Source organism: Corapipo altera, unplaced genomic scaffold (genome assembly GCF_003945725.1).
Source record: "Corapipo altera isolate COAL_440 unplaced genomic scaffold, ASM394572v1 2b, whole genome shotgun sequence".
NCBI classification, from domain to species: domain Eukaryota; kingdom Metazoa; phylum Chordata; class Aves; order Passeriformes; family Pipridae; genus Corapipo; species Corapipo altera.
In genome coordinates this window covers 2,507,949-2,534,256 of record NW_020884874.1, presented here as the reverse complement: position 1 = coordinate 2,534,256, position 26,308 = coordinate 2,507,949, and the positions used below count along the sequence as shown (strand labels likewise).

Below are 26,308 nucleotides of genomic sequence, written 5' to 3'. Positions count from 1 at the left end.
CCCATGCGTGCCAGACTCTGAAAAGAAAACCTTGTCAAAGAGACGTGTTTACCGAGACTTTTGCCAGCTGGAAGAATTCGGTGCTTTTGATAGTTTTGTTATAAAGTATGTTTCAGAGTGTTATGGCATAGCAAGTATTTTCTAGGTGCTTTTTTCCCAAGTTAAAAGTATAGTATTTCATCAGTACAAGAGTGTTTTTCTCCATACAAAACTTAGCAAGGCTCTTTTTAAGTGCAAAACTTGGCATTCCATCAGCAAGCAACTCCATTTAGCAGCAACAAAAAATGGGAGATAGTTATGGGGTACCAGCAATGTTAACACCAAGTGTACCAGGCAAGTCTTGTAAAAATATGTCTATTTTCTGAATGCATTGTGTTCATTAAGAAACAAAACAGAATTTTATGGAAAGTGTTTTATCATGTCTTCATTGCAACTGGGACTTCTCAATCATTCCAGAAAGAAAAGCTATGGGTTTTTTTCTGGTTATGTAACACTGCAGGCAGGAGAAAATGCAACATTGCTGGTCAATAATATCAATGCCCCTGGTATATTTTTACAGCAATTTCCCTGGTTTCTCAGGGTTTTGCCAGTAGCCCAAAATACATCACTACTTGCAGGTATATAACATTCATTACTAGTCTAATACTGAGATTTTCCAAAGGAAAAGGACAGTATTTTAAAAGAAAGCTGAAGCCAAGATTCTTGAAAGCATGGACGCTGAATAATGAATAAAAAATCACCACTTTACTCATCCTAGAATTCTTAAGCATTCAGGGCTACCTTTTGTCTTGATCATCACTTGGTCTCAGGATCACTCAAGTAGAAATACTTAACAACCTCAAGATAGTGTCTGAGGATGACTCCCGGGATCAGAGTGGGTGTTTCTGTTAAGGTGGACTTGATTGAAGAGCAGAAGGACACTGAGGATAACAGAGGTGTCAGAGACCCATTTAGAAGCAGACGGCTAACTAGGTAGATACTCCAGGAGTATAAAAGGACAGTTGAATGCAGAGGGAACTGATAGGACTGACAGGTAAACAATTGTTACTGTTAGAAGAAGGCTCACTTGAAACTGTTCTCCCTGTCCTCTGGCATGTTTTACCAGTCTTGGACATTGCATATCTGCATTTATGTGAAGAGCTGTATTTTCTTCGACCATGCTCCCGATTAGCTGGAGTTTTTTCACCTGTATTTTAAAAGGAAATTTGATTGTCTCAGGATAGCCATCCTGTGACTTCTTATCTCCAAGTCACTGCTGTATGGGCATGCTCCAAACTGCTTTTGCTTTAGGTCTCCAAAGACTGAAGAGTGCTTCTCTTTATTGGAATTAACTCTCACTACTCTCAGTTAAGCCTCCTCTGTCACAACCAGAATGGTGGATTTTTTCCTCCCCACTATGCAGACACAGGCTTGCTTCCACACATTTCCATGCCTGTCCACAGATTTCTGAAAACAGCCCAGTATGAAAAGGCTAAACAGAGCTGCATACAGTTAAAAGGCTAAAAGCTGAATGAGCTGCTGATCTCAGACTGCATATTTTTATTCTATTGTTTACAACATTCTTTTTCTTCCCCTTTCCACCTCCTTTGTTTTTGGGTTATTTGTTCAATTCCTCAGACTCCAGTTTTGCACTTTGAGAACAGTTTAGAAGCTTTTTATTCAGCAGTGGTAATTTTTACTTTGAACAGTTTTAGAAAAATAATCTAAGAGCACCCCGAGGACAGGTAGCCATTAAGATAGATTCCTTAGGGATGGTGCCAAAGCTATCACTGGAGACTGGTAAGAACAGGTTAGACAAGCACCACTAAGCAATGAGAGATCAGATTGTGCCTCCAGGTCCTAGGGCTGGACAAGATGACCTCACTTGATTTCTTCCAGCCTTGTGTTCAGTGATAGTATTAATAAAATAAACAGCTTTATAAATAATAATGCAATAACAATATTATTATGAATAAATAATTTATAAATAATAATAATTTAATAAATAATATCATTAAAATCACAGATTTTTATAACATACACCTAATAAGAATACAACTGGCAATCTAAAACTGCAAAAAAATCACTGAATAAATGAGTAAAAATATCCCCATCTTGAAAGTTGTCATGCAAATTACAAAATAGCCACACTGTACACAGTGAAAATGTGAAGGAAAGTGAAAAATTGTGTGGACAACAGCAACAACAAAGTCCCTATTTTCAAAGGCTAAGCCTAAAGCTTCCTATCAATTGCTAGGTGGGGTACTGCTGCTTTTTTGTGACTGAGTCTTGACCCCTCAAGCCTTGCTGAAGAAAACCCTATTCTCAGCTTCCTTCTCCAAATTGCTGTGCAACACACCATTCTGCAATGGCTCAGCAGCCCCCAGTCTTCCCCTGTGGCTGTCATCTATCTTCTCCTTCTCCCCATGGCAGTCACACACTGTCACTCTCTAGCTGCTTATGCAACAGCTCAGTGGATTCTTTCTGTGACATTAACCAGAGACTAATGTCTCAGACTGAGTCTCTCAGAATAGCAGACAGAAATGGCTACAGAACTGCAGTACGTACTGGAGTGACCCAATATCCGCCCCCACTGCCACATACGGAAAAAAAAAAATAAAGTCTTATCAGCAAGAAACTTTTCCAGACAACCTGGTGCTAGTGTCAGGACACTCCATGTGGCAGCTGTGTTGCTTTCTAATTATGAGCTTTTAAGTTTGTCTCAGAGGGTACATAAGCATTCTTCATTCCTTCCCTGGCACAACTGGAAAATAAATGCATGCAAAGCCATCAGAACCTCAGCAGCATTGCCAGCCTTGGTAACATACAGAGACAGAACCTTTTTTACCTTAACTTCCACATTTGCTTGTCCACATCACAGCTAGTTTATGATCAGTGGCAATCTGTGAAAAGGGTGGTGGCCTTCAGTTCTGTGCTAGCTATGAAAATAGAGTTCTTCACCACTGTAGCTTAGTAGCAAACTTTATCTGCCTTGCCAGGAAAGTGCTTTTTATCTTCTTGAATATAAAGCTCATCCTAGTTATGCAGCACAAGCCACTCTGTGCTTTTTTTCAAAAGCTCTGAAAAGGCTCTGCACAAAACCAAGCTGATCGAAGAAAAGCTGCTCCAAAAGCAAGTGGTCTCTTCCTCCCTTCTTTCCATGTGGTTTAGGAACAGCAAACTGCTGTTCTCTCTATTTCTGCCAGAATTGCAGAAGAGCTCTTCAGTAGCTTTGTGACTGGTTTGTAAAACTGCAGCTAGCCAACTAAATATGGATAACATACCTGCACGCAAGCTATGTATTTGTGATGGTCACCAGACCATCCAAAAGTTCTAATCAACTCACAGTAGCTGTGAAAATAGTGAGAACTAAGCCAAACAAGATGGAGCATGAAGTTGCAGAAGAACCATAGGCATTCCTGAGCACATAAGCTAAACTCCCCATCCAAGAATCACAGGTGCTTCTGATTTCCTAATACATAGTTCCCTAGTACAATGGAAAAACACCTTCTCATGCGAAACAGACAAATCAGAATCAGGAAAGAGCAGAGGATACCTGCTTATAATATTGAACACTTACTGGAGAGTATATTAGTTCTGTGGTAAAGCAAGTCTTTTGGAGTTCTAAGCACCAGCTGTTTGTGTAGATATGATTAGAGGCTGTGTGCAGTTACATTGCTGCATCTTGCTGCATAAGCAAGCCCAAAATTTTGATTGGGATTTAATGTTGCTTTTTTTTTTTTTTTTTTTCAGATGCAACTGCATAGATCTGGAGGATTTTGCCAGTGGCAACATAACTCCTGAGATGGCTCTGTAGGTCAGAAAGAAAGCCTGAGAGGCTTCTACGAAATACCATAAAATCCCCATAATCTGATCTCTATTTAACATTTCACTTCTCTGCCTGCCTAGCATCTTTTCCTCAAGAAACTCATTATACCCCTGGGTTTGGGATCTGTACTGATGCAACTGTTTTTTTTAGGATGCTGGTCAGTGTTCTTGCTTTAATTTGCAAAGTCTTATGTGCCATGGATACTAGATGCTAGAGGGAGAACTACCCTAGAGAGAAAAGAAAGCAACTGAAGTGCTCAAATTAGTTTCAATTTGCCCTGTGGCTGAAAGTGAGAATGCTGTTTACTAATATAGTCAAAGTGGAGAAGAGAGGTGATGATTTATAGGCCATTTTTTAAAAATTATATCCATATTTGCAAATAAGATTTTTCTTTTTTTTTTCTTTTTTTTTTTTTTCTTTTTTAATTTCCTCACAGGGTGGAAGGATGGGCATTTGCTTTACAAATATTACAAACAGAACTGTGTTTCTTGACTATTCTGAACAAAGATGTAACTAAGTGTTGATCAACAGGACTCAGGATGGCCAAGAGTCCTTATCCAGGTTCTGCTCACTGTTGTCTAAATGCCTTGAGCAGAGCTCCTCACTGTTCTAGCTTTCTTGAAAGCCCATCAGTGACTCAAGACTTCAGGTTAAAGTCTGTGTATAGAGAATACAAATCCATATCATAAGATACTGGGTGCCTAAACCAATGGCTGCTTATTTTCCATCTGGGAAAAGTGTAATCTAAGTCAGTGATGGATTGTAAAGCACTTGTAAGGACACCAACACTAAATTAAAACAATGGAAAAACAGCACCAATCATTTTCCAATTTTGTATCAATAGTTAAGTTTTCAAGCTGACTTGTGTTGGTAGTGCTAAACATTTCAAAGAAATAAGCTGTAGGTGTAAAATAGAAGGTGATTATAAAAAAAGACTCTTAAATGAAATGCTGTGTCTTTCTGAAGCAAACAAATTAGTAACTCACTATAAAGATTAGTCAAGTTTGGACACTGAAAACAAGAACTGAAGAGTTTTAAGAATCTGATCCAAGTGCCCACAAAGTAAATTCAGAAACATTCCTAATAAGAATTTTAAAGGTATGCATGCACACAAACAGAAGCAAAAATATAATCTCCCCAAACCTAAAACCTCACATAACAAGAATGAAAGCATATTTAAAAATAATACATATTTTAGATAGTAAATATTATAAAACCAACAAAAATAATCCCTAAGCCTCTCAAATTGCACACTCTTCTGAGAAAACAAAATTGCAGTTGAGAGAAACCAGTCGTTAATTTCTTGGAGTGTCTCTTTGTGTGCATAACAAAAGGAAGGTCAGAGAGCTGGAACTACTAGTATAACAAGCTAAGAAATGTAAAGCTTAACAAAAGTCACTGAAAAGACTTTTTCCATAGAAAAGAAAGAAAAAAAAAGAAACGTTTCAGTTGAGAAAGAGGAATGGGTTGAAGGAACAAATTTCTGAAAAATATCCTCCAGTAGTTACAACCATGTTCTATGTGTTCTAAGGTGATGTTTTCTTTTTACTACTTCCTTTCTGGGTTAACATATACACCAATGTCTCTGAAAGCAACTCTCAAGGTTAAAATATGAGAGTGAAGAATATTCTGCACGGGCTATTGACAATACATTGTACAAAGCAGAACAGCAGTCAGTGCAGAGATTATACTTCATTTGAAAAGACTCAAGCTATTTGCTATTTCTTAGTTTGATGTCTTCCTGCTATGCTTGTTATAAAGTGGAGTTAAATATTTGCAGTGTTAGGTTAAAGCAGTTGATTCTAATGTTCAATTATGAGTTTTTAGTGTCATATATTATTCTACTCTGAAAAGAGAAAAAAATCCATAATGAATTAGCAAAATTTTTGCCACTACAGTAACAACTCAATGTAAATTTTTTTACTATATCTTTTGCCAAGCAGTCTTTTTTCCATCTTATGGTTTGTAGCCCATGGTCTTTCTCTGGTACAACTTTACTGTACATATTAAAACTAGGTATTTAAAAACTGGAAAGAAAGTTTTCTTTTTTCTTTAATATATGAGGAAGAATTTGTATAGCAATCTTACCCAGAATGTAACTTTCTAAAGAAAGTCTGCAGAGATAGTTAAGAGGAAATAGAAGGAAAAAGCAGGGGAGCAAAGGAAATAAATTGAAAAAGTGTAAAAAAACCAGGTCAGCATTACTTAATTCTGCATTCTTTTAAGGACACCGGTGTAAAGAAAGTTGATGGCAGGCCTTTTCAAACAGCCTATGAATCCATGCAGTTAACACAGTTTAGCAAATGTGGGTAGGACTAATTTGACTAAAAGAATATGAGGGATCTAAACTCCTGGTTGATTAGGCTATCCTTACTTCTAAGAAGCCCCAAATCAGAAACAGGCACTACTAGTAGGGATCAAGAGAAATTCTGATATCTGGTTCTGAAAATCCAACCCTGAAAACTTCTCTTCTTAGGGCTGGTAATGCTTAAACTCTCTCTGGCCCTCTGCCTTACAGACTCCTGTGCTCTTAGCTGCCTGGTGTCAGCATATCCCCAGAAGGGGCTCATTCTTCACAGGGAAAGGCCATTCAAAATCGATAAACTAGCTATTACCCCAGCTCTCAAGCCTAAGGATATAGATGTGCCTGCAAGAGCAGACTCCATCCTAAATGCAGTGGTAGCAGCTGCTTTTTTTTTTTTTGTCTGAATTTAAAAGAAACAGGCATAGGATAAAGTCCTTTTTGCAGCAATTGAAGCTATTACCTATTAGATATGAATCTTTCTTGAGCATGAGTGATTCGGGCTTGATATTTCAATTTCCTTAACGATTTTCTAGCTCCTAGACAGCAATGGATGTTGATTTTACAATGTGTGATGAGCTTTAGGGTTAGAGGTGAGGAATCCTTTCATCCTCATTGGTGGCCTAGATGCTAATCAAGGCACTACTATTTTCCCTTGACCTCTTTCTGCCTCCTGCCTATTGACTCCCTAATGACTTATGCCCAGGGCACATCTGCAACAGTAGAGCGTAGACTCAGCTTTCTTCCCTATACTGTTTATAACCCTGTAAAGAGACGGTGGAAGAGGCAGCTTAAATCTCCTTCGTTGGAAAGATCACAAAAAACAGTCTGTATTTTGTGTGAGTGCTTTTCTGATTGTGTTTCAAAAGCTGTTATTCCCCAATTTCTACCTCATTGCTCTAAAGTGAGGATTCCCAGCTACAAATTCCAAGGAGGATTCAGTCCTTCAGAGCACTGTATGTGTCTTGCTGAAGGATGGAAGAACACACATCCCAGTCCTGTTCTGGACAGCCTCCCACTGCTTTGTGGTGTGTGCCTCCATTCTTAGGTGCCTATCTGATTTCCTACATTAGGTAGGTGGTCTAGTCATCCTAATGAAGCTTTTGGGCTAAGGATTAGACCTGCTAAGGCTCAGCACAAAAAGCTAGTTTTTGAGTGCAGCCTTTGGTCTGTGTGGTCAGTTGAGGTCAAATGTCCCACAAAACAAATGTTAAAGTACCACAAAGACTTACTCTCAGCCAAAGTAAATAGAATTCCTGCTAGAATATATATTTATCATAAGTTCTCATAAAGAGAGTTTAACTGAAAACAATAATAACAATGTTAGGAATTCTTTATCTCACTGACAAGCACATTGGTCTGCTGAAGGACAGAAGAGTTTTACCAGGGCAATTAGAGCCTTCTGGTACCCTGATGAGTCTTATATATAGGACAGACAACAAAGTGGTAGGAGGACTTCCTGGCTCTTCTATCACTTTAATCTGAGTTTAGTTGAGTGGAATTTAATTTGAGTTAGGCGTTTATCATTTTATATCTCACAGATACCTATGGCATGAGAGTAATGAAGTTTCCCCTTCTTTAATAAAATACATTAAAATCTATACCAATTGAAAGAACCATGCAAGTAAAATAAAATGCTGCTCTAGTGATAACAATACTTTCACTTTTGAAATGCCTTTTCCTAAAGAATCTTTTGGAGTTTTACAAGCAAAATTATTAGTGAAACTGCCTTATGTGGAGTAAAGAAGGGGTGGAAATCAAGTCCTAGAAAGACAAAGTAATTCTTGCAGTATCATGAAAATTTGAACAGGTATTTGACAACTATGACTTAAATTTGCATCAGAACAGTTGAGTTTGTGGGACAGAATATTTTCCTTCAAACAAACTTCACTAGAAAATAGTCATATTACATTTATTTATATCAGATATCTTTGTTATGTATCTTTGTTTCAAGTCTCTGAAAACACATCCTAACCTTCTTGATGAGGTAAATTAGTATAGGGAAATGGGAGATTTAATCAGATTAAAGTCAATGACCTCTTGATCTTTAAAAAAAGAAAAACCACATCTGTTTTGCAGAACTACAAATTTAAATTCTATCAACAAAGCTAGATTTTCTGAAAGATAAGGAGTGTCAGAGATGAAATCGTGCTCACAGAAACACTGGAAAAATATTCTACTAATTTCAGTATGGTTAAGGTTTTGTTCTTTCAGTTGACTGCAGCAACATGGAAGAAGAGAAAAAAAAGGGCTCAAAAGCTATTCCTTTGTGATTAAAGTTAACTTAGAAGTAAAAAACCTAAGGCCACCCAGGAGACAACAAAAGAGATGTAAGTCAGAGCTCAGGGAATCTAAATGCTGGAACAAGGTATAAATAATAAACACTCTCCCCTATACAGATAAATACACTGGCACACACAGTCTGTAACTTCAGGAAAGACTTAATCACCTGTTAGAAGCGATTCTCAGTTTTCACACCTGCAACATTTTATAAATATCAATACATACTTATATATATATGTATACACATATACACACACATACACTATTTATGTGGCATTTGTAGCAGATAGGTTCCCTGAAATGTGTTTATCAGTTATGCTTTATATTTCTTTGTGTCCATACCCTTAAATACACCTGTGCGTATGTGGAATATACACAGGCACACATACCCTTATGAATGTATTGGGCACCACTGCCCAAGCTGCTGGCTGTGGAGAGAGGCAGTGGTCCTAATGAGATGTGCTCCTGTTGTGTTGCCCTGATGAGATGTGCCACAATGTGACAGCAGTAATATAGTGACTGCTCTGCAATGTGCAGGGGGCAATGGAGTGACTATTACTGCCATCCTGACAATTAGAATAGAGGAAAACAGAGCGTTGAATTCACTAAGGCACTGAGCCGAGGAGGAGTGGATGGGAAAAGGAGGAAGAAAGTGGAGACAGGGATTATTATATTAGAAATAAGATCTTTTTCTTTCTTATATATCTTGACCCTTTTATCAGAGAGGGTGAGAAAGAAGGCATTGCTCTCAAATAGTTCTTTTAGCAAGAAGCACAGCAGCAAGCCAAACCCTGCAATCCTGAAGATTGCATCTCATGAGATGCACGAGGCCTCTGTATAAGTAACTGGAGATGGGAAATCTGCCTTTAGACTTTCAGAAAAACTCTAGCAGGGAAAAGAAGGCAGTCACTCAGACTAGAATGCTGACGAAATATGTCATGGGGGAATGGGGTGGATTTACTCCCCATTAAGCAAACAAGCATGTTTATTGACGTAACTTATATGAATAGAAAGTTTTAAAGACAAAGGATTATAAAATTCCATTTTAGTTTTCATTCATATTCCATCCCTTTTTGCATTTTCAGCATCAGCAATTATCATCAGCTTCTTTTTTATTACCAGTCAGTTTCTTTCAAGTTTTCTTCGCTTTTAGGTTTTGAGTCATGAAGAAGTCAGATATAATTGTTTTCAACCAACTATTTCTAGTAGATTAATTTTAGCAGCCAATAAAAAGGTCTAAGATTTATGAGTGTGTTAAAAAAAATTCTAAGGACATGCTAGAATGAAGTCTTTCAAAGATTTTTTTCTACATATTTTCTGATTATTTTCTGAGTTATTCAGGTTCCTATGTCATGCCTGACACCTTAGCATCTGGTTTTGTTATTTATTGTTCTGCAATTATGCTTGGCAATGCCAAAAGGGAAGATTAAAGCGTAAGTAGAATACGTGGGAAGTTATTCTATTGAAATGATTCTGTACTCATAGAGGCAGTTGTTTTGCTCTGTTCTGCATGTGAGAGTGAGGCAAGGACCTGAATGCATCCAATTTGCTTCCTTAGCAGCGCTGAGACTGGATGCCTGGCTGAAAAATGTATCTGCAGCAGAACGCACCTTCTGTGTAGGATCACTCTCTTACTAACCAGATCATGTTGCAGGACTTTCAGCAATAGAGGTGGGTTTTTGTCCAGAGACATATTCATCCTGCAGACTGATTTACCACTAGAGAAAGTTTGGCCAAGACAGAACAACAAAGGCATTGTACCAATATATGTGAAGGTGGGAGGAGATTTTGTAACTTGGTTTGGTGTTCATTTTGGTTTAATCAGCAGATGGCAGCTAATGTGTGCTTACGTAATAGATATATACACCACAAGTAATATACATATTAATGGAATGTATTTTGCTTCCTTTAAACATGTAGTACAAAAAATTTCCTTATTTCAAACTGTTAGAAGCAAGAAATATTAATTAGAAACTTGAGATTGAAAACCTAGATGTCATTTCTACCTTATGTCAATCTGTTTGAGCATGTATTTGAAGTGAATTCAGGATTTTATTTCTTGCATGGTGAAGAAATGGCAAACACCCTGAAGATGTAGTTTCTGGTGGCAGCTTGCAGTGAAGAAGAAAACATATATAGCATGTTATAAAATGGATGGCCCTTTATGAAGTATGAGAACCTTTTCAGGCTGCCGTAGGAGCTCTGGCTGTTTTAGAAGTTCTGTGGTTGAATGCAGGCAGGGTTCATGCTACAGGACTACAGAGTGGCCCAGACCTCTTCTTGGTTTGGAGCTGAATTTCTTCATGAACTTTTGCAGAAATTTTGAAACCATGCCTCTCACTACTTCTTCTTGGAAAGGAAAATAGGTTTTGCACACCTAAATTATGTAAAGAACTGAACCACCAGACTGACAAGGGAAGTAGCCAGGGAGTCAGTTTCAGAATTGCGATATGATTCCAAAGCAGATCACTAATGCAGACAACCACAGCAACAAAGTCACAAGAATAACTAAACATGCCGAGACCTGGTATTTTTCAAAAGAAACAGAAATAACCTAAGACATATTAGCTGTAAGCTAATTAGCTGTAAGCTAGCATATTTAGTGTGTCTGCAAATTATTTCTGTGCTTGTTTGTAGTTCCTAGTGAGCTCTCAATGACACCTGTTATTAGTAATTGTTACAACAGAGAAGGGGAAAGACTATGTTTGACTGTCAGAGGGGTATTTTTAAATATTGAGTTACTTTGGATGTGTAGAGGTGTAGCTACATGTGCAGAAGATTTATAGATTCCAAATAATTTAATAATAACTGGAAAATATAGTTTTCAGTTAATCATTAAATAGTTAGAAAATTCCTTACATTTTAAAAGCAGTCTTTCTGCTTTAAGCTGTTTGTTCGCATGCCAAGCAAGCATTTATTCAATGTTCACGGTATAAGCAGTTAAATAGAAAGTAAAAGATTATTTAACAGAACTTGCATGAGATTGACAGATATTGGAATTTGACTGCATTCTGTGTTACTTAAAATGATAACAAATGAAATGTGTGCATCCAGAAAAGCTGGTTTTGGATGGATGACCTTTACTTGCTGATGAAAGTAAAATGAAATAAATTACATTTCAGCTTCTCTGAAACTGGCATATAATGCTGAACTGAACTGTAAGTATTTCACTAGGAGACTTCTAATAGGTTCTCTAAGATTTTTTTTTCCTAAGTAGAGAATAAAATACGATAATCTCCCAGGAGACTTCTGGAAAGATACTTTAAATTGTCATTTTGTGCAAGGAAGCAAGACAGAGTTTTGTAGAGCTGATGTGTTGATAATATGATTACTCTAGCTAGATTTATTTTTCCATTGGGATTTTACATCACTGTTTTATTTAGCTGCTATATCTAAGTGAAATTACATGAAAGGGATAGTGTGTAGGCAAATATGGCAGAGAATTTAGCTTTGGAATAGCTTGATTTAAAAAATTTAAGAAAAATAAAAACCTTCCCACAGCTATAATTGTCTGAAATGCAGAGCAATTTTTTAAAATTTCTTTTACAAAATCCTACAGGGTATAACCTGTTTTTCTCTGCTAGCAGAGAACAAACTCAGAAGAAACTGGACAGTAGCTATAAACTATGGTGGAAATTACTTTCTTGTCTTCATTGGACAAGATGAATTAAATGTCCTTCATTTCCTATTCTCTCTTCATAAACTGATTCTCAAACAATTTTCCATTCTGATGCATTGTGCATAAAACTATATTTTGATCTATGAAAGTTCAAAGAGACTTGATCACAAAATGTTTAATTTTTTTTGTCCATTATCAGTTTGTCAAACCAAAAATCTACCCTGAGAAATTTGGGTTTGTTAACATTTTCTCAGGGATGTATTTTTGTCAGATTTTAAACAAATTTTCAGGAAAGCCCGTAGCTGCTTTAATGTCAGAGGACCTCATTAGGGAGTGAATGGTTTGAAAGACTTCAGTTTTGCCCTGAACAGAAAGAGAACATTTGCAGCATTAAAAATTTTGCAGAGGACAAGAAGTCATTCCAGCTATCAATTTTTGGTTCCCTAAATGGCTGGAAGATTTCAGACTTGGAGGAGAGGTATACATGCCACAAGCTGTCAGGACAGCGGCATCACAACTTTCTCATAAGCTGTACAACTGAACTACCTTTAAAAGGAGAGCAAGGGTGGGAGAAATGCATCTCACCTTGATACAGACATAGCCTGAGTAATTAGTAGTTCTATCAGGAGACAATCCAGCAACTGTTACTCTAGCAGCAAGCACCCAGAGGAGTACCATTCTTCCCAGGTAAGGGTACCTCTAAGGACCTGCCTAATGTGCATGCACATGTACAATGCTTCTGAGTCTCCTCATGGTCACAGCCTCAGGCATCACGGTTCCTACCAACAGCCTTGACTCCCTCTCTTGACTGCCCCTCTCTTCTTTTTTTCCCTTCTACTTCTACTGTTCCTTTTTCTTCATTCTTCTGACCCTGTTTTCATTTTTACTTCTTTTCTTTTTGGGGCAATATTACTCCCTTTCCATTTCTCAGAATTAGCAACAACTCGGAAAATCTGTCAGCTCCAGCAACATTCCAATGACTTACTGAACTATCCAAATAACACTACTGATGTTGCTTTTCCTATCCTTTGTCATCATTTAGAGTTTGCTATTTTCTGTGCATTTACCTATTTTAAGGCATATCAACAGAATTTTGAGTGTTCTTGATAGGCCAAAGCGTGCTAATCCAGCAACAATTATTACATACATGGAAACTGATGGAATAAGGACCTGGGAGAAGACAGGGAGAAAAGGACTTTGAAGCAGTGCATCTTTTTTCTCCTAGTACTGTTCCTCTGAGAGAGGGAAAAGATTATCAGCAGTCAGACAAGTAATGCTAAATAACTGGAAGCCTTAAGATTTCAAGAGTGTGCAGGAGAGACAGGATCTCCAGACTCGCCCAGAGTAAAGGTGTCAGAATAGAGGCAGTTTCTTGATAGTTACTTTTCTGTTAAAGACATATTATATAGATGTCCTACTGTGCTATTTATTCTGTATTATCAAATCAGAACTATTCTTTACTATGCAGAATTAATTTTCATGCCTACAAGTGTATTCACTAACGGTGCTAGTTACGTTCATGTAGACGTGGTGCAGCATGCATTACATCCCTGCCATTTCCTGTAGACTTCTTCCTTAATCTTACATGCATTTCATACCAGCCTCGCTCGGCTCATTATTCATGATTAGAGTTAGTCCTCGTTCCTTCAGCAGCAGACATTCCAAATTAAAAATGACTGCAGGATCTAGATCACTGACACTTTCAGGTGTAATTGTTATCCAGTTAATGAGCATGAACTAAAATCCCATGAATTTGGTTATAACACTGGTATTTTGCATACACTGTCTGGACCTATGATTGCAGGCTTTGTGTAGAGTACTGTGCAAATACCCAATTTGAAATAAAAGGCATTATATTCTTCTGACTGTGTTCAGCTCTATCTGCTCCCAACCCCAGTTCCCTCTCTGTCCTGCTTCTCACATCATCTGGAAGACACTGGCAGGTGACAGCAGTGTCACCAAACAATGCTGTTCTGAACCACCAAGCTGCTTTTTTCCATGTTCCTCAGTATGCCTGATCCAGAGCCCTGCTCTGGCCCGACATCTAGCTGGCTCAGGTCCTGCTCTTACGTTTAGTGGGGCTCCACACTGGAGCCCACTTTCAATATGTTCATATTATATGTATGTTTAATATATATATATATGTTTGTAAACTTTCAATAAGTTTATATAATTGGGAAACACTGTTCTCAAACTTTCCCTAATGGTTGGCCGCAGTGTAAGTATGACCACTAAGCTATCAAGATATCTGTACTCCAAACTGGTCAAGCTATGATGCCATAAAAAGCAGCATAATAAACAAAGCCACAGAATAATATAAAGAATAAATATTATCAAAATGAGTGAAACACACTAAAGTAATTCCTTCTGTCACTGCCAAGGAGAAAAATCACTTAGATAAATCAAAGCAAGAGAAGGTTAATAAATAAAGGATACCATGAAGGCAATTCTTAGCTCTCTCTCTCTCTCTTAACTTTTCCATCAAAGTCTCTTAAGCAGAATAATTCCAAAGAGAGGCTTGGAAAGGGTAACAGAAGGACTTTTTTCTAAGGGCAAAAAGATACGGGTAGATGTCCACAAATGTGGGCTTTCCTGGTCCCCAGTCATCAGAACTTTGCCTTTTGCTTGGTAGCTTTGAAAGTTGTTGTTACTGCCTGAATAATAAGCCCTGCTTTCTCTATTATAACGGTGGCAGATGTTTGCTATCACAAAACATGTCTGAAGGTGTAATACCATTGTAAATACAGAGTATGAAACCCAGTATTTGAGTGTCATTCCCACAGTTCAACCAATATTCTGCCACTGTCATTTCAGCATCCTAATTACACCAACATTGTCCTTTGTGACTCTCACTGCAGATTTCCAATCAAAATGTCTTTGATGAGGGAAGCAGCATTATTGCAATCAAGAAGCAGAACAACATTTCTAAATAATCCTAGCTTGTTCAACTTCCCAAGCACACTGTAGAACATAGATCTGAACAGCTAAACGTGGCAGGAGAGTACACATAGGCTAGTGAGTTAAATAGGGATGAGAATTGCCAGACTTTGGTGCACCTCATCCCTAAAGACCCATAACATTGAAGGATGGTAAAGAAACAATATAATTTATGTCTGTTAGTATCTTCTCTGTATGCTTGCATAGATGCATTTGAATTCAACAAAAAAAGAAAAAGAAATTCCACATCATAAATGTATCAGAAATGTTTTCACCATCGTTTTTAATTAAATTTCATGGTAAGCCTAAATCCAGGAAGCCTGAGGTTCCTGGGTTCTGCAGCACTGTGAATGCACAGAGCTTCCATTTTACCAAGGAGATACATTTCTAGGAATCACAGCTGCAGTGCAAAGCTTGAAAAACTAATGTGTTGTACCCCAAAAATTAAGATGAAAAAAATAGAGTTTACAAAAAATCCTATTATGAGACTGTAGGAAAACAGCTCCCAAGTTTCAATACTTCAGGATACTTCCAATACCGTATAAATACCTCAAGGTTTGTTCTCTCAAAGCAGAGGACTTTTAAAGTGGAAGGTCTAAAGCAGTGTCAAACAAATGCCTTTTTTAAATTTGTTTTTTCCTTTTTATTTTTTTTTGTGACACATGGATCTGAACCATGACTGCAGACTGGAGTGTCTGGAGGAAAATTGTGTTGGATACACTAGGCTGCAACCCTTCATCAGGAACTGGTTTAGCGATTGAATAGGCCAAGAGGAGGAAAATGTTTGGGCGATATTCTCTGTTTTGGAACTCATCGGGTATGTGAAATGGATATGGTCTGAGCAGCTCTAGCTCTATTTACTGTCACAGAATAGCTGTTATAATTTAGAGAAATTTGCCATTGATTGAAGGTTCGTGTCCTGTTTTGCTGTGTGTTAGGGCTATGTTAGTTAGTATATGTGGTGAAGTATCTTCTGCACATTTTTTGGATTTTTTTTTCACCTAAAATGATCCATGAACTTTAGTAGTGGAGAGTTCCATCCCCTGATTTCTCTAGCAGTGAGAACACTGGTAAAAAAAAGACTCCTGCTTAGGCTTGTCTCTTTCTGGGAATGGTGTACACATTGTTGTCTTCACATTTGATAAAAGCAATGACTAGTGCTTGCTAGCAGCTCTAAAACCACTGTCCTCACTCCTAAAATGTTAGAAATACAAAGAATGGGATTATTTTGTGAAACTGCAAAAACACATGGAATACTGCTCTTCAGCTGGGGAAAGATATACTGAAACATAAAAAAAAAATAAATTTAAAGTGTCTCTTTTTCTATTCTATTAAAAAAAAAATTGGCACGCTTACAGAGTTCTCAGATCTAGGATCTGGTTTTGGGCAAAAACCTCATCCTCAGCCATCAGAACTGTCTACGCTGAATAGGACATTGATCTTCAGCAAGTCATCTCAAATGCACATGTATTTTACATTCACATTCTAGTCCCTTCCACAGATTTTTCCTTAGACTGCCAATCTTACTACTTAATCAATGTATCAGTTTTTAACATTGCTCCCAAGGGATTGTTGACTGTTACACCATGGGTTTGGGAACGATGGTATAATCAGACAGCACTGCTGCCTATAAACAAGCCTTTTTTTTTTTTTTTTCCAGAAACTATGGAAAGCATAATGACTGAACTTCTGTTAAATTTTACCATGAAAGAAAGATTTATCTTGTATAAATAAAAACTCCCTCTATACCAAAAGGGAGAGGTTTATTCCAGTGTAAACTCATTTACACTTTCAAAATATCATTTAATTTCTTTATATATGTGGCATACTTTAGACCACCATAAAAGAGAAGCTATGATGACACTTGGACAGAGATTAGAAATGGGCAACCTATTAGCAGTTGGAGAGATGATGACACTGTATATGATTTGCTTGAATGGTGGGACAGGTGATGGGGACATTGGCAAGTCAGATTTATGCCTGATTTATTTTCCTCAAACATAAAATGAAGCTAAAGAGATTTGCCTTCTTTGTAAAGCCTTCTGAAGGTACATACAGAAATTATCATGTAACCAAGGTTGTTTCTCTTGTACTGACTGAATCCTCTGTTAAGTGAGTAATTGCGATCTGTGACAGCTTTGGGCTTGCAAGTCAGTGCAGATGAAATTCAGCAGACTGGAAAACTAAAAATCAAAAAGCTATCTATCAAATTTCTTCCTAATCTCAGTGTCATGTCAAGTGTATAAAGTAGGTTGTACTGATTGCAGAAGAAACTCTGATTTGCATCTCTGGTAGGCCCATATCGCTGGATTATAACCTGAACATGTTTGCCTTCCAAATAAGACCAAAGTACAACAGTTTAGTTCAGTTATCATGTGAGCACAATCTGTAATCTACCTGAGGTAATGCACCCAACCTTTCAGCATGGGAGTGCTGACTGCACAGATGCAGAGCTGGCTCACTTCTTGAGCATGGTCAGAGCCATTATACAGCATAGATTTTATACAGCATAGACATTATGACAGTCCTTATGAATCACAATTCCTTAGCCCTTCTATCACTTCGCACAAAATGGCAATGAGGCCATCACTTTGCTCACAGAAGGCACGTACAGGTGCATATACACTGCATAGCACTTGTGCGCAAAGACTTTGCTCACTTTCTTTTATTGACATCAAGTTTTCTAGATTGGCAAAACACAGTTTCTATTCTAGTATGACTTCAATGCCCAGAAAAAGCAGTTCTTAGTCTCAAGATGATATGAAGATATCATATAATAGATATGATGGATGGAACTGATCAGTACAGAGGAAAATGCACCCTTGGCTGATATGCAGTACAGGTTACTACTTTTACATTTTCTGTCCCTTTGTATGCTGTATGTTTAGCCACTTGGTGAAAAATCAATCAATATGCTATAAAACAGCAAATGTTAAGCAGAGATATATTCTTCAAAGGATAATGGTCCAATCTTTCATTTCATTATCTGAAATATAGGAGTAGAAAGTATTAGCAGTCCCTGTTCATCTGTTCATTACTTTCAGAGATGCTTCAAATGTTTTTTTAGCTGGCATGGATCTAAATCCAAAGAAACCAATAAGACTGCAGCAGCTAATCATAAGAAAAAAAAAAGTGTTATGGAGATCTGTCCCATGTTAATTTCTTAGTGCATGTTATTGATGTATTTATGCCATTGTGGCACATTGCTATTGAAATACATTAACAAAGAAATATTTTGAGAACTTTTATAAAGTTTTTGGTTGTGATGGACTTCACTGTCTCTAAGACAAAAGTTACCCCAACTTCCTGCTTTAGTTTTCTTCTCTCAGCTACTTTAGATTATGTCCCCAAAACACGATTTCCAATTCAGAGCTATCTTTTTAATGACATATGAATTACAGCAATGATCACAGGTAATTCTTTCTTCTGTATCTTAACTTTGAAGTTGTCCATTGAAAATCTGTAAGAATATGCTCTCAGTAAAGTCACAATATTGTTTGATAAATTTAGTAATAATGATAATAAGGATAAATGAAAACCCTCATTTCTATTTCTTTTTAGCATTCTTTCTCTGTGGGAGCTAAAAAATAAGAGCTAAGAAAAAAAGAAGTTGTGACAATGAGAAGATTAAATATTAAGGGTCAGCAAGGGTTTCCATTTCTCTCTGCAAAGAATTATATATAAAAGTATGTTTTGAAAGCTTCTTACATAGTATAACTGTTTTACATGAAGTATAAACAAATCACTTAATTTTAGACTAAAAATTAAACAAATATAATGAATTATAATGAAACCCCTTTATACAGAAAAAAACTATTAACTCTTACAAATTGAGTCTCATAGTGATGGTCACATTAATTTAATACATTCTAATGGTTTTGAAAACAGGTATAGTTTAGGCTATTGCTGTATGTTGCAGAATTCTGCAAGTCAAAACAGTAAGCTCCGTGAAATTCATTAGTGTACTATTAGCGGAAGGACTAAAGCACTTTGTAAAAGCACCTGCCACTTGCATGCATTGGAAATCCATCACTATTTTCAAAACTAACCTAGGCATTTTAATTGGGACTTCAATATTCTAAAAGTTAGGTGTCTTCTAAGCCGGTTGTATAATCTACTTTCACATCAGAAAAGTGAGACACCTCTCAGTAGGTAATTCATAAAATAACTATTTGGGAGGGAGAGTAGATGCTTATTTCTTATTTTTGGGGGGATGTAGAGTTATTCATTCTCTTTTGGAGTCAAGTGGATGAAGCAAGGTCAATCCTTTTTGGTTTGGCAGGGATGTAAGAAGCAGTTGTCTATAATGCTGTTCTGAAGAATAGGATAATCAAATCCAAATAACATCTGTGTTTGATTTGGATTCCTATCTTCTAGGAAAGAAACCTAACAACTAAGCTGTAAGGAGGAATGCAGAAATTAAGGTCTTTGTGCATCACAGGTGAGACTTGAATACTTGACTACTGTGGCAGAAAGTGAACCTCACCTGAACACTGTGGTTGTGGAAAGTCTTCCATCTGTGGTGCTTCCTAGAATACAGCAGCTTCATGTGACAGACTGCAGAAGGGTTAAATATATGTTTTAAAACTTGAAACAAAACACATTTTAACCACATCTTGTGATATCATATGTTAACATTTTCAGTTACATGTCAAACAGATATCTTTCCTCTCTCTCCATGCTGAGTTTAGTGAAGCTCAGTCACATTCCAGAAATGGTGAAGGGGTGTGAGGTAGTACAGGGAGAACACATTTTGGTTTGAGAATCCTAGTGGGGTGAAAGGGTGTCCCTGGGCTTTTGAAAGCTCAGTCACAGTAGAAAGGTGTGTGCTTTCATCAGATCTCAGGAGCCAATATGTAGACTTTTACGCTGAAGACTTCACTGACAGCTTGGGTGCAGGTGGTGCAGGGATCTCCAGAGATGGGAATGCTGCATAGCAGCTCAGAGGGTATAATGATCCACAGGTTTGAACTTAAGAACATGAAGTAGTTGGCTAAGTCATCCCCAATGAGACTTTGACTCTTTAGGCTCTATATGAAATATTTCCAGAAGTGCCCATAGGTCAAATGTTTTCCTTTTATGCCAGAACCTAAAAATTCAAAAATTATGCCAAATTTTCTAAAGTTTCTAGGGATTATATTAAGCGATTACATTCCTACATTCAAACTCTGTCCTCTCCATCCCTTCTACATGCAAATTCTGTCCTCTCCATGCCTTCTACATGGTTCATATCACGTTTGAAAGAGAGATTTTAGAAACTGTTGTATATCATGCTATTAAAAACTACCCTCTCATTTCACTAGAAAAATGTAGAGGTTTTGTTGGTTCAAACAGTGCCTTCATTTTCATCACAAAAGGTTTGTTTAAAATGTCTTGGAAAAAAAAGTAAAAAAGGAGAATGTAAATGCTAGTCTTTTAGGGCTTTGATATGTTTGAAAACAGAATACAATTTAGCCCTTGTATTTGCTAATCTTTGTCTTAATAAGATTGCTGTGGGTGTTATTGTCTGTTTATAGCATGAAAACATGGAGAATCAGCGTGATTATTTTCAGATTTGTGTTTAGATTTTTTTGCCATCATACTCGTATGAGAAAACTGCTTGAATCTATTCAATATAAAATAGCAAATAGTTTTAAAAAGGAGGGAAGGTGATTATCTTGACTTCTTAATGATCCTCCTAATTTAGACTATGCAAGAGATGTATAATGAGTGAGAGAGGTGTTGCTGAAAAAATCTGTTCTTCAGCTAAAAAGCCAAACTGAGAATCAGCAGTTTGAGTATATTTGCACATTTTCAGCAGACCTACTCTGTGACATTAACCAAAGTATTTAATTATTCTGCTCTGCAGTTTTTCTATAAAATGGAAATAATGACAGTCATCTTGCTGAGACATTGTGAGCATTAATTGTTTAATATTTATATCTTCTGAAAGAATACAGATAGAATTGCAGAGCATGAGGACCGATTAATATTCTTTTGCTATTACAAAGCTTTGATATTTGATCCTGGGTATTTTATTGTACAAAAATCTTTACTTTTTATAGTCCTGTATCCCAAGAACTACCTTGCCTGAAATGCATCGAGCAACAAATGTAAAGTCCTTCTCTTGTCTCTTAAATCTAATTCATTCCCAAATTACTCTCAGAAGCAGTGGAGAACAATATTGTTCAAGTCTACCTTCGTTGCTTGTACTTGCCAGTTCCACGGAAGGATGAGTAAAGAGTGCCTTCCAGATATTTACCACAATCTTACAGTATAAAACCCCCCCAAAACAGCACAGAGCACATTGTCTGCAGGCTTAGCATGCAGGTCTTGGAGACTGAAAAAAACCCTACAATTTTCTGGTTCTGGTCGAGCTGGTGAATGTACTCATGGGTAACAGACAAGAGTTGTTTTGAAGATGATGAGGTCCTAAAGCACAAGTCTGGCCCACACAGCTGCTGAATCTAGTTGCCTCAGATAGCATATTCAGCAAACCTCGCAAGCAGTAGTTAAAAGAAAAAGTCTACATATGTGCTCCAAAGGTGCGCCAAATGCACTATAATTGATGCTGATTAATTGTTCAGAGAAATTACAGAATAATATTCGTGATGAACCAGTACTGCCATTTTGAATCAAGAAGTAATTGTCAACAAATATCTTTAAAAATTTCCTACGTTGTTCAGTATACAGGGGTGAATGGTGTTTTTGATTCTAATATTTTCCTTACATTATTGGCTATACTTCATGAATTATTACTTTGAATTTAGGTGTGGTGAAAAAGGTCTTCAACTTTAAATACCTGATGCAGCTGAGCAAGTGGAACTTCCCACCTGATTTACTTGTCAACACAACCTAGAAGAAGGTGCATATATCCTTTCTGGTTATAAAAGGCATGAGGCATTGAGTACATGATTGCTATCCCTGTGACCATGTCTTATCTGATAAGTCCTTTCTACCAGCATCTGCTTCTGATCAAGGGTAGGGCACACAGCAAAGCCTGGGTTAGCTCACAGCTCAGCTGTGGTCTCTCCCTACATATATGCAAGGAAAAGTGATTTTAGCTGTAGACCTGAGGTAAAACTTGGAAAACAATGAGCTCATGGAACTACTTTGGAGGAAAAAGAGAAAGCAAGATTCCATTGTATCCTAGCAAGGTACCCAGCAGATTTAGAAGAGAAGAGTGAGAAATACAATGATTTTAGTTATGCTACTCCAGTGTCTGAGGATGATGCTACTAAAAGGGGAGTATACCAAAGCTTAATAGCAAATTTTCACAAATGCATTTGATTCATGTCTTCATGAACAAAGATGTCCCCTGTAAAAGGAAGATTAGTTGGATGAGCCTTGGGACACCATCCACTATGGTGTTTAACACAGGGGTAACAAACAGGAATTAGCCTATGATTTTGCAATGACACTACAAGCAGATTACACTATGTGCAAGAAGCTGTCTGGGTTCTTGAAGCTTGAATAAACTGTCTAAGTGACCTCTCTTATTTCCTCAGTTTCCCTGTGAATTCCGAGTGTGGCAGTGTAAAAATAGACAGTTTTAAATACCCTAACCTATATAAATGCCATATAGGAAAGATCTTCCACTGGTGGCTTGAATCTCTCGTATTTGTATCACCTTTGGAGTTGGAAACTTTGTTTCTGAGTAACCCTAGACCCTGCCCAGTAGTAAGCAAGCATCATCAAGCCTGGCTGCCTGGGGAAGCTTGTATTTATTTGCCTTGATGAGCAAATGAAGTCATGCTAATTCTATAACATGAAAGAGTCAAACAAGGAATAGTTCTGAAGCTACTCCAGTCTTGTGCCTTTCATGTGCCCTTGTAGCCCAGAAAGCCAACTGCATCCTGGGTTGCATCAAAAGGAGCATGGCCAGCAGGTTGAGAGAGGAAGTTCTGTCCCTGTACTCTGCTCTTGTGAGACCCCACCTGGAGTACTGTGTCCACGTCTGGGGTCCTCAGAACAGGAAGGACATAGTTGGAGTGAGTCCAGAGCAGGACCATGAAGATGATTAACCTACTCTCTTTAAACTGAGATTAGGTTTAGATTGGATGTTGGGCAGATATTCTTCGCTATCACAGTGGCAAGACTCTGGAACAAGTTGCCCAGAGAAGCTGTGGATGCCCCATCCCTTCAAGTGTTCAAGGCCAGATTGGATGGGGCTTTGAGCAAAACTATGAATAAATTTTACTGTGACAAACAGTCTTTTCAGGACAGAATCATAATCTGTCTGGCTCAAAAAGAATAAAATAATTATCAGTGTGTCCAGTCTTAAATTCACAGAAAATAATACAAGGAGGAAAAAAGTACAATTTCATATTACTGAATGACAACTATGGGCATCACAGCCACTGGCCATGACAAGTGAAAATGACAGATCTGAACCATAATAATGTTGAATAATGTGTTGAGCAAAGTCAGAATGCAAAGTAAAAAATCCCTGCTATTTATGACTTGCAGGTTAAAAAATTTGGAATGTCCTTATGAGGGCAGGATGCAGAAACTTCAGACCAATATGATTATATTTTTAACACATCAATTACATTTACAGCCCTGGATACATATTTGCAATCTATCAGATTAATATAACTAAGTAAGTGTCAGATGTGATTTGAAGCAACAGAAGGAAGAAATACAAATAAAGTACCAAAAAGGCACAACACGTTTAGCTCTTTTTTGGATTCCTTTCTGTCTAACTTTCCCCTGTGTTTGTCACACCTCTCCAGTCTGACCTCCAGGAAAAATAACCAAACATGCAAAACTTGAGGTCTCTTGTTTTGTTAACTCATAGCCTTTTTGCCCTTTCCTAGTCATTTTGAACCCATTAAATATTTCAGTTGTAGTTTTGGTATTTTCAGACTTAAATATAAGGGTTTCTTGTGTTTTAAGGATAACAAACGTGCAAAAAATTGATTTTTATCTGGTTCATGCACACTAAAAGATTTTCTCTTAGTTCACTATCATTGACTATCTCAGTAAAATGCCTCTTGATTAGCCTCTGATTTTGTCTGGAGTATGCCAGTATGCTTCAAAACTGAGGTCAAAGCCTTTTGAACACTCCCAGCTTGCCAGTGTGTAGGGCAAGAATTTCAACTAAGTATTGTAGCTTGCATGAAAACTGTCTGGTCTACTAAAGATAGAGCCAGGCCTGTGCCAAATACACAGTAGGTTTTTGAGTGCAGCTCCAGAGGATAACAACTGTGCTGCACATCTTTACCTTCAAGCAGCTGAAGAACACTTGGCTTAGAGCATTCATTAGATATGTGCTTATAAGGCCAAAACTGTACTGCAGGAACACATACTAACTTAAAATGGAATTAGCAGCTACTTGCTGCAATGAGACACTCTTCTGGATACTCTGAGCAGTTTCTTACAGAAAATATTGAAAATGCATAGCAGTACAAAACCTCTTAACTCTCTATACTTACCAACAACTTTTTTTTCCACTCCCTCTCTTCCAAGAGACTTTTCTCTCAGTGTTTCAGTTTACCCCCTCAGGGAAATCAAAAGTGAGTGTGTGTCTTTGTTTTTTTTTTGCTCCATCTGATATCCCATTAGCTCTGAGTCACCTGCATTCTCCTGAGCTCTGTCTGATCTTGTCTAGGAATTGTACTCATTAGCCCAGCTGAAACAACAGTTTACAAAGACATCACCAGCATAATGTATAGAGTACAGAGTCAAGGTCAGGCTGCTTCACGTATGCTTTTTTTCAGGTGTTTTTGAATTTCCTCCTGCAAATGTGAGCTTGGGGACTAATTAGCAAGCTCGATTCTCTTATAGATCATAAATGGAATAATTAAAGGTAAGGTTCTTGTATCTGCAAAACTGGGATTTCAGATTGGGCTCTTAAGATGCTTTTCTGCTGTTATTTTAAAGACTTTTTTTAAATGTTAGATAATACATATAGAAACGCAATGTTAGAGTGCATTACATTACATGACAAATACTTAAATACATGTGAATGGTGGCTGTACCATAGAACACATGTGAAAAATAGTAGGGTTAAGACTGCAAATGGAAGTTGTTATTTCCTGATGGCTCTAATCTAGGCTATATACCACCAGTAAAATGGTCACTTTTGCTCAGATTGGAAATCAGAAACACTTTTTTTTTATACAATATATTTTACTATTATTTATATTTATTTATTATTCAGTGGAAGTTGCCCTGCACTTTTGTGTTAGGAGTGATGTCTTGCTTGTGTGATAGATGATGGACAGAACCTGCTACATAACTGAGTTGATTTGGGTCATCAGGCAGCTCAGACTTCTTTAATATAGTTCAAAACTATATCTCCACAGAACCCACTCCATTATAAAGATATACTTTAACTGGATCATGTACCATTTAGTTATAGTTTCTAAAATATCATAGTAATAACATATCTTTTCTCAAGTCCCTGGAGTAATCCATCAGAACAAAAATTAAATTGTATTTGCATTATGAACATTCCCTTGCAGGGGGAAAAATTGCCACAAGAAGTATTTTTCCTGAGCCAAAATACAATAAATGATGGCAGACAAAATAAAAATGATAAGACAAAAATAGCGGAAGTAAGATCATGCATTTAAGTACTCATGTCTCAATTCCTTTAGAAAGCTTAAAATAGATCTGTACCAGCCATCCTATTTGCTGGTGAATTCATATAAGAGTACTCTCTTTTGGTAACTTTCTTTTTTTGGTCTTTTTTTTATTTTTCTTTCCTTAGCTGTTATTGGGAAGATTAATTTGAGGAACCTATTGTAGCACAAAGGGTTTACCCAGAGGGAACCTGAAAGGTGTTTGCGACCACAGCGGCTAAGTGAATAAAAACGGACATGTTCCAAGGTGAATGCAATGGCAAAAACATAAAGGCTGGCTCTGATGTACTAGGAAACAGGACAAGAAAATAGAGCTTCAGAGCAAAGGCAAGCCTGTCATAACTGACATGGCTATTTTGCCAGCTGTATTTTATATGAGCAGAGGAGTGCAGTGAGAAGCCTGGTTAAAAAGCCAAGACAGCAGATGAGGGCTTTAGCAGCAATAGCAAGAAAACACAATTTAAACTGCTTTGGAGGAACAACATGGTCTAACATGGCAACAAGGGCAATGGAAAGGGAGGAACTTAAAATTTTCCCTTCCAAAGCTAAGGGGTCACTGGTTTTCATACTATTTGGATTGCCTCAAAAATCTGCAAGTACTGCCTCATGACAATCCAGTGTGATGGTGAAAAGGGATGGATCATCTCGGTAAGAAAAACACAGAGTATTCCTGTGTTCACACACTAGGTCAATGTTCTTACCTCTGCTCCTCAATTTATTCCCTTTCTTTCCAGTGTACTTTATGATTTTTCTATAGAGCAAATATTTCTCAGCACGGTCTTCAGCCTCCA

At 37.4% G+C, this 26,308-nt stretch overlaps 1 protein-coding gene across 3 annotated transcripts in view; it reads right to left on the bottom strand.

Annotated features, from left to right (window-relative positions):
* The window catches only part of FUT9 (fucosyltransferase 9), a 100,656-nt gene that overhangs the window by 5,515 nt on the left and 68,833 nt on the right, over nucleotides 1-26,308 (bottom strand). Inside the window, exon 1 of one of the 3 annotated variants that reach the window (XM_027633932.1) lies at nucleotides 19,436-19,509. The exons of the other annotated variants lie outside the window; for them this stretch is intronic. Within the exon in view, the coding sequence (XP_027489733.1) occupies nucleotides 19,436-19,466 (31 nt within the window). The 5' untranslated portion in view covers nucleotides 19,467-19,509. Of the gene's footprint in view, nucleotides 1-19,435; nucleotides 19,510-26,308 lie in introns of those variants that run through there. 3 annotated transcript variants of the gene reach the window in all.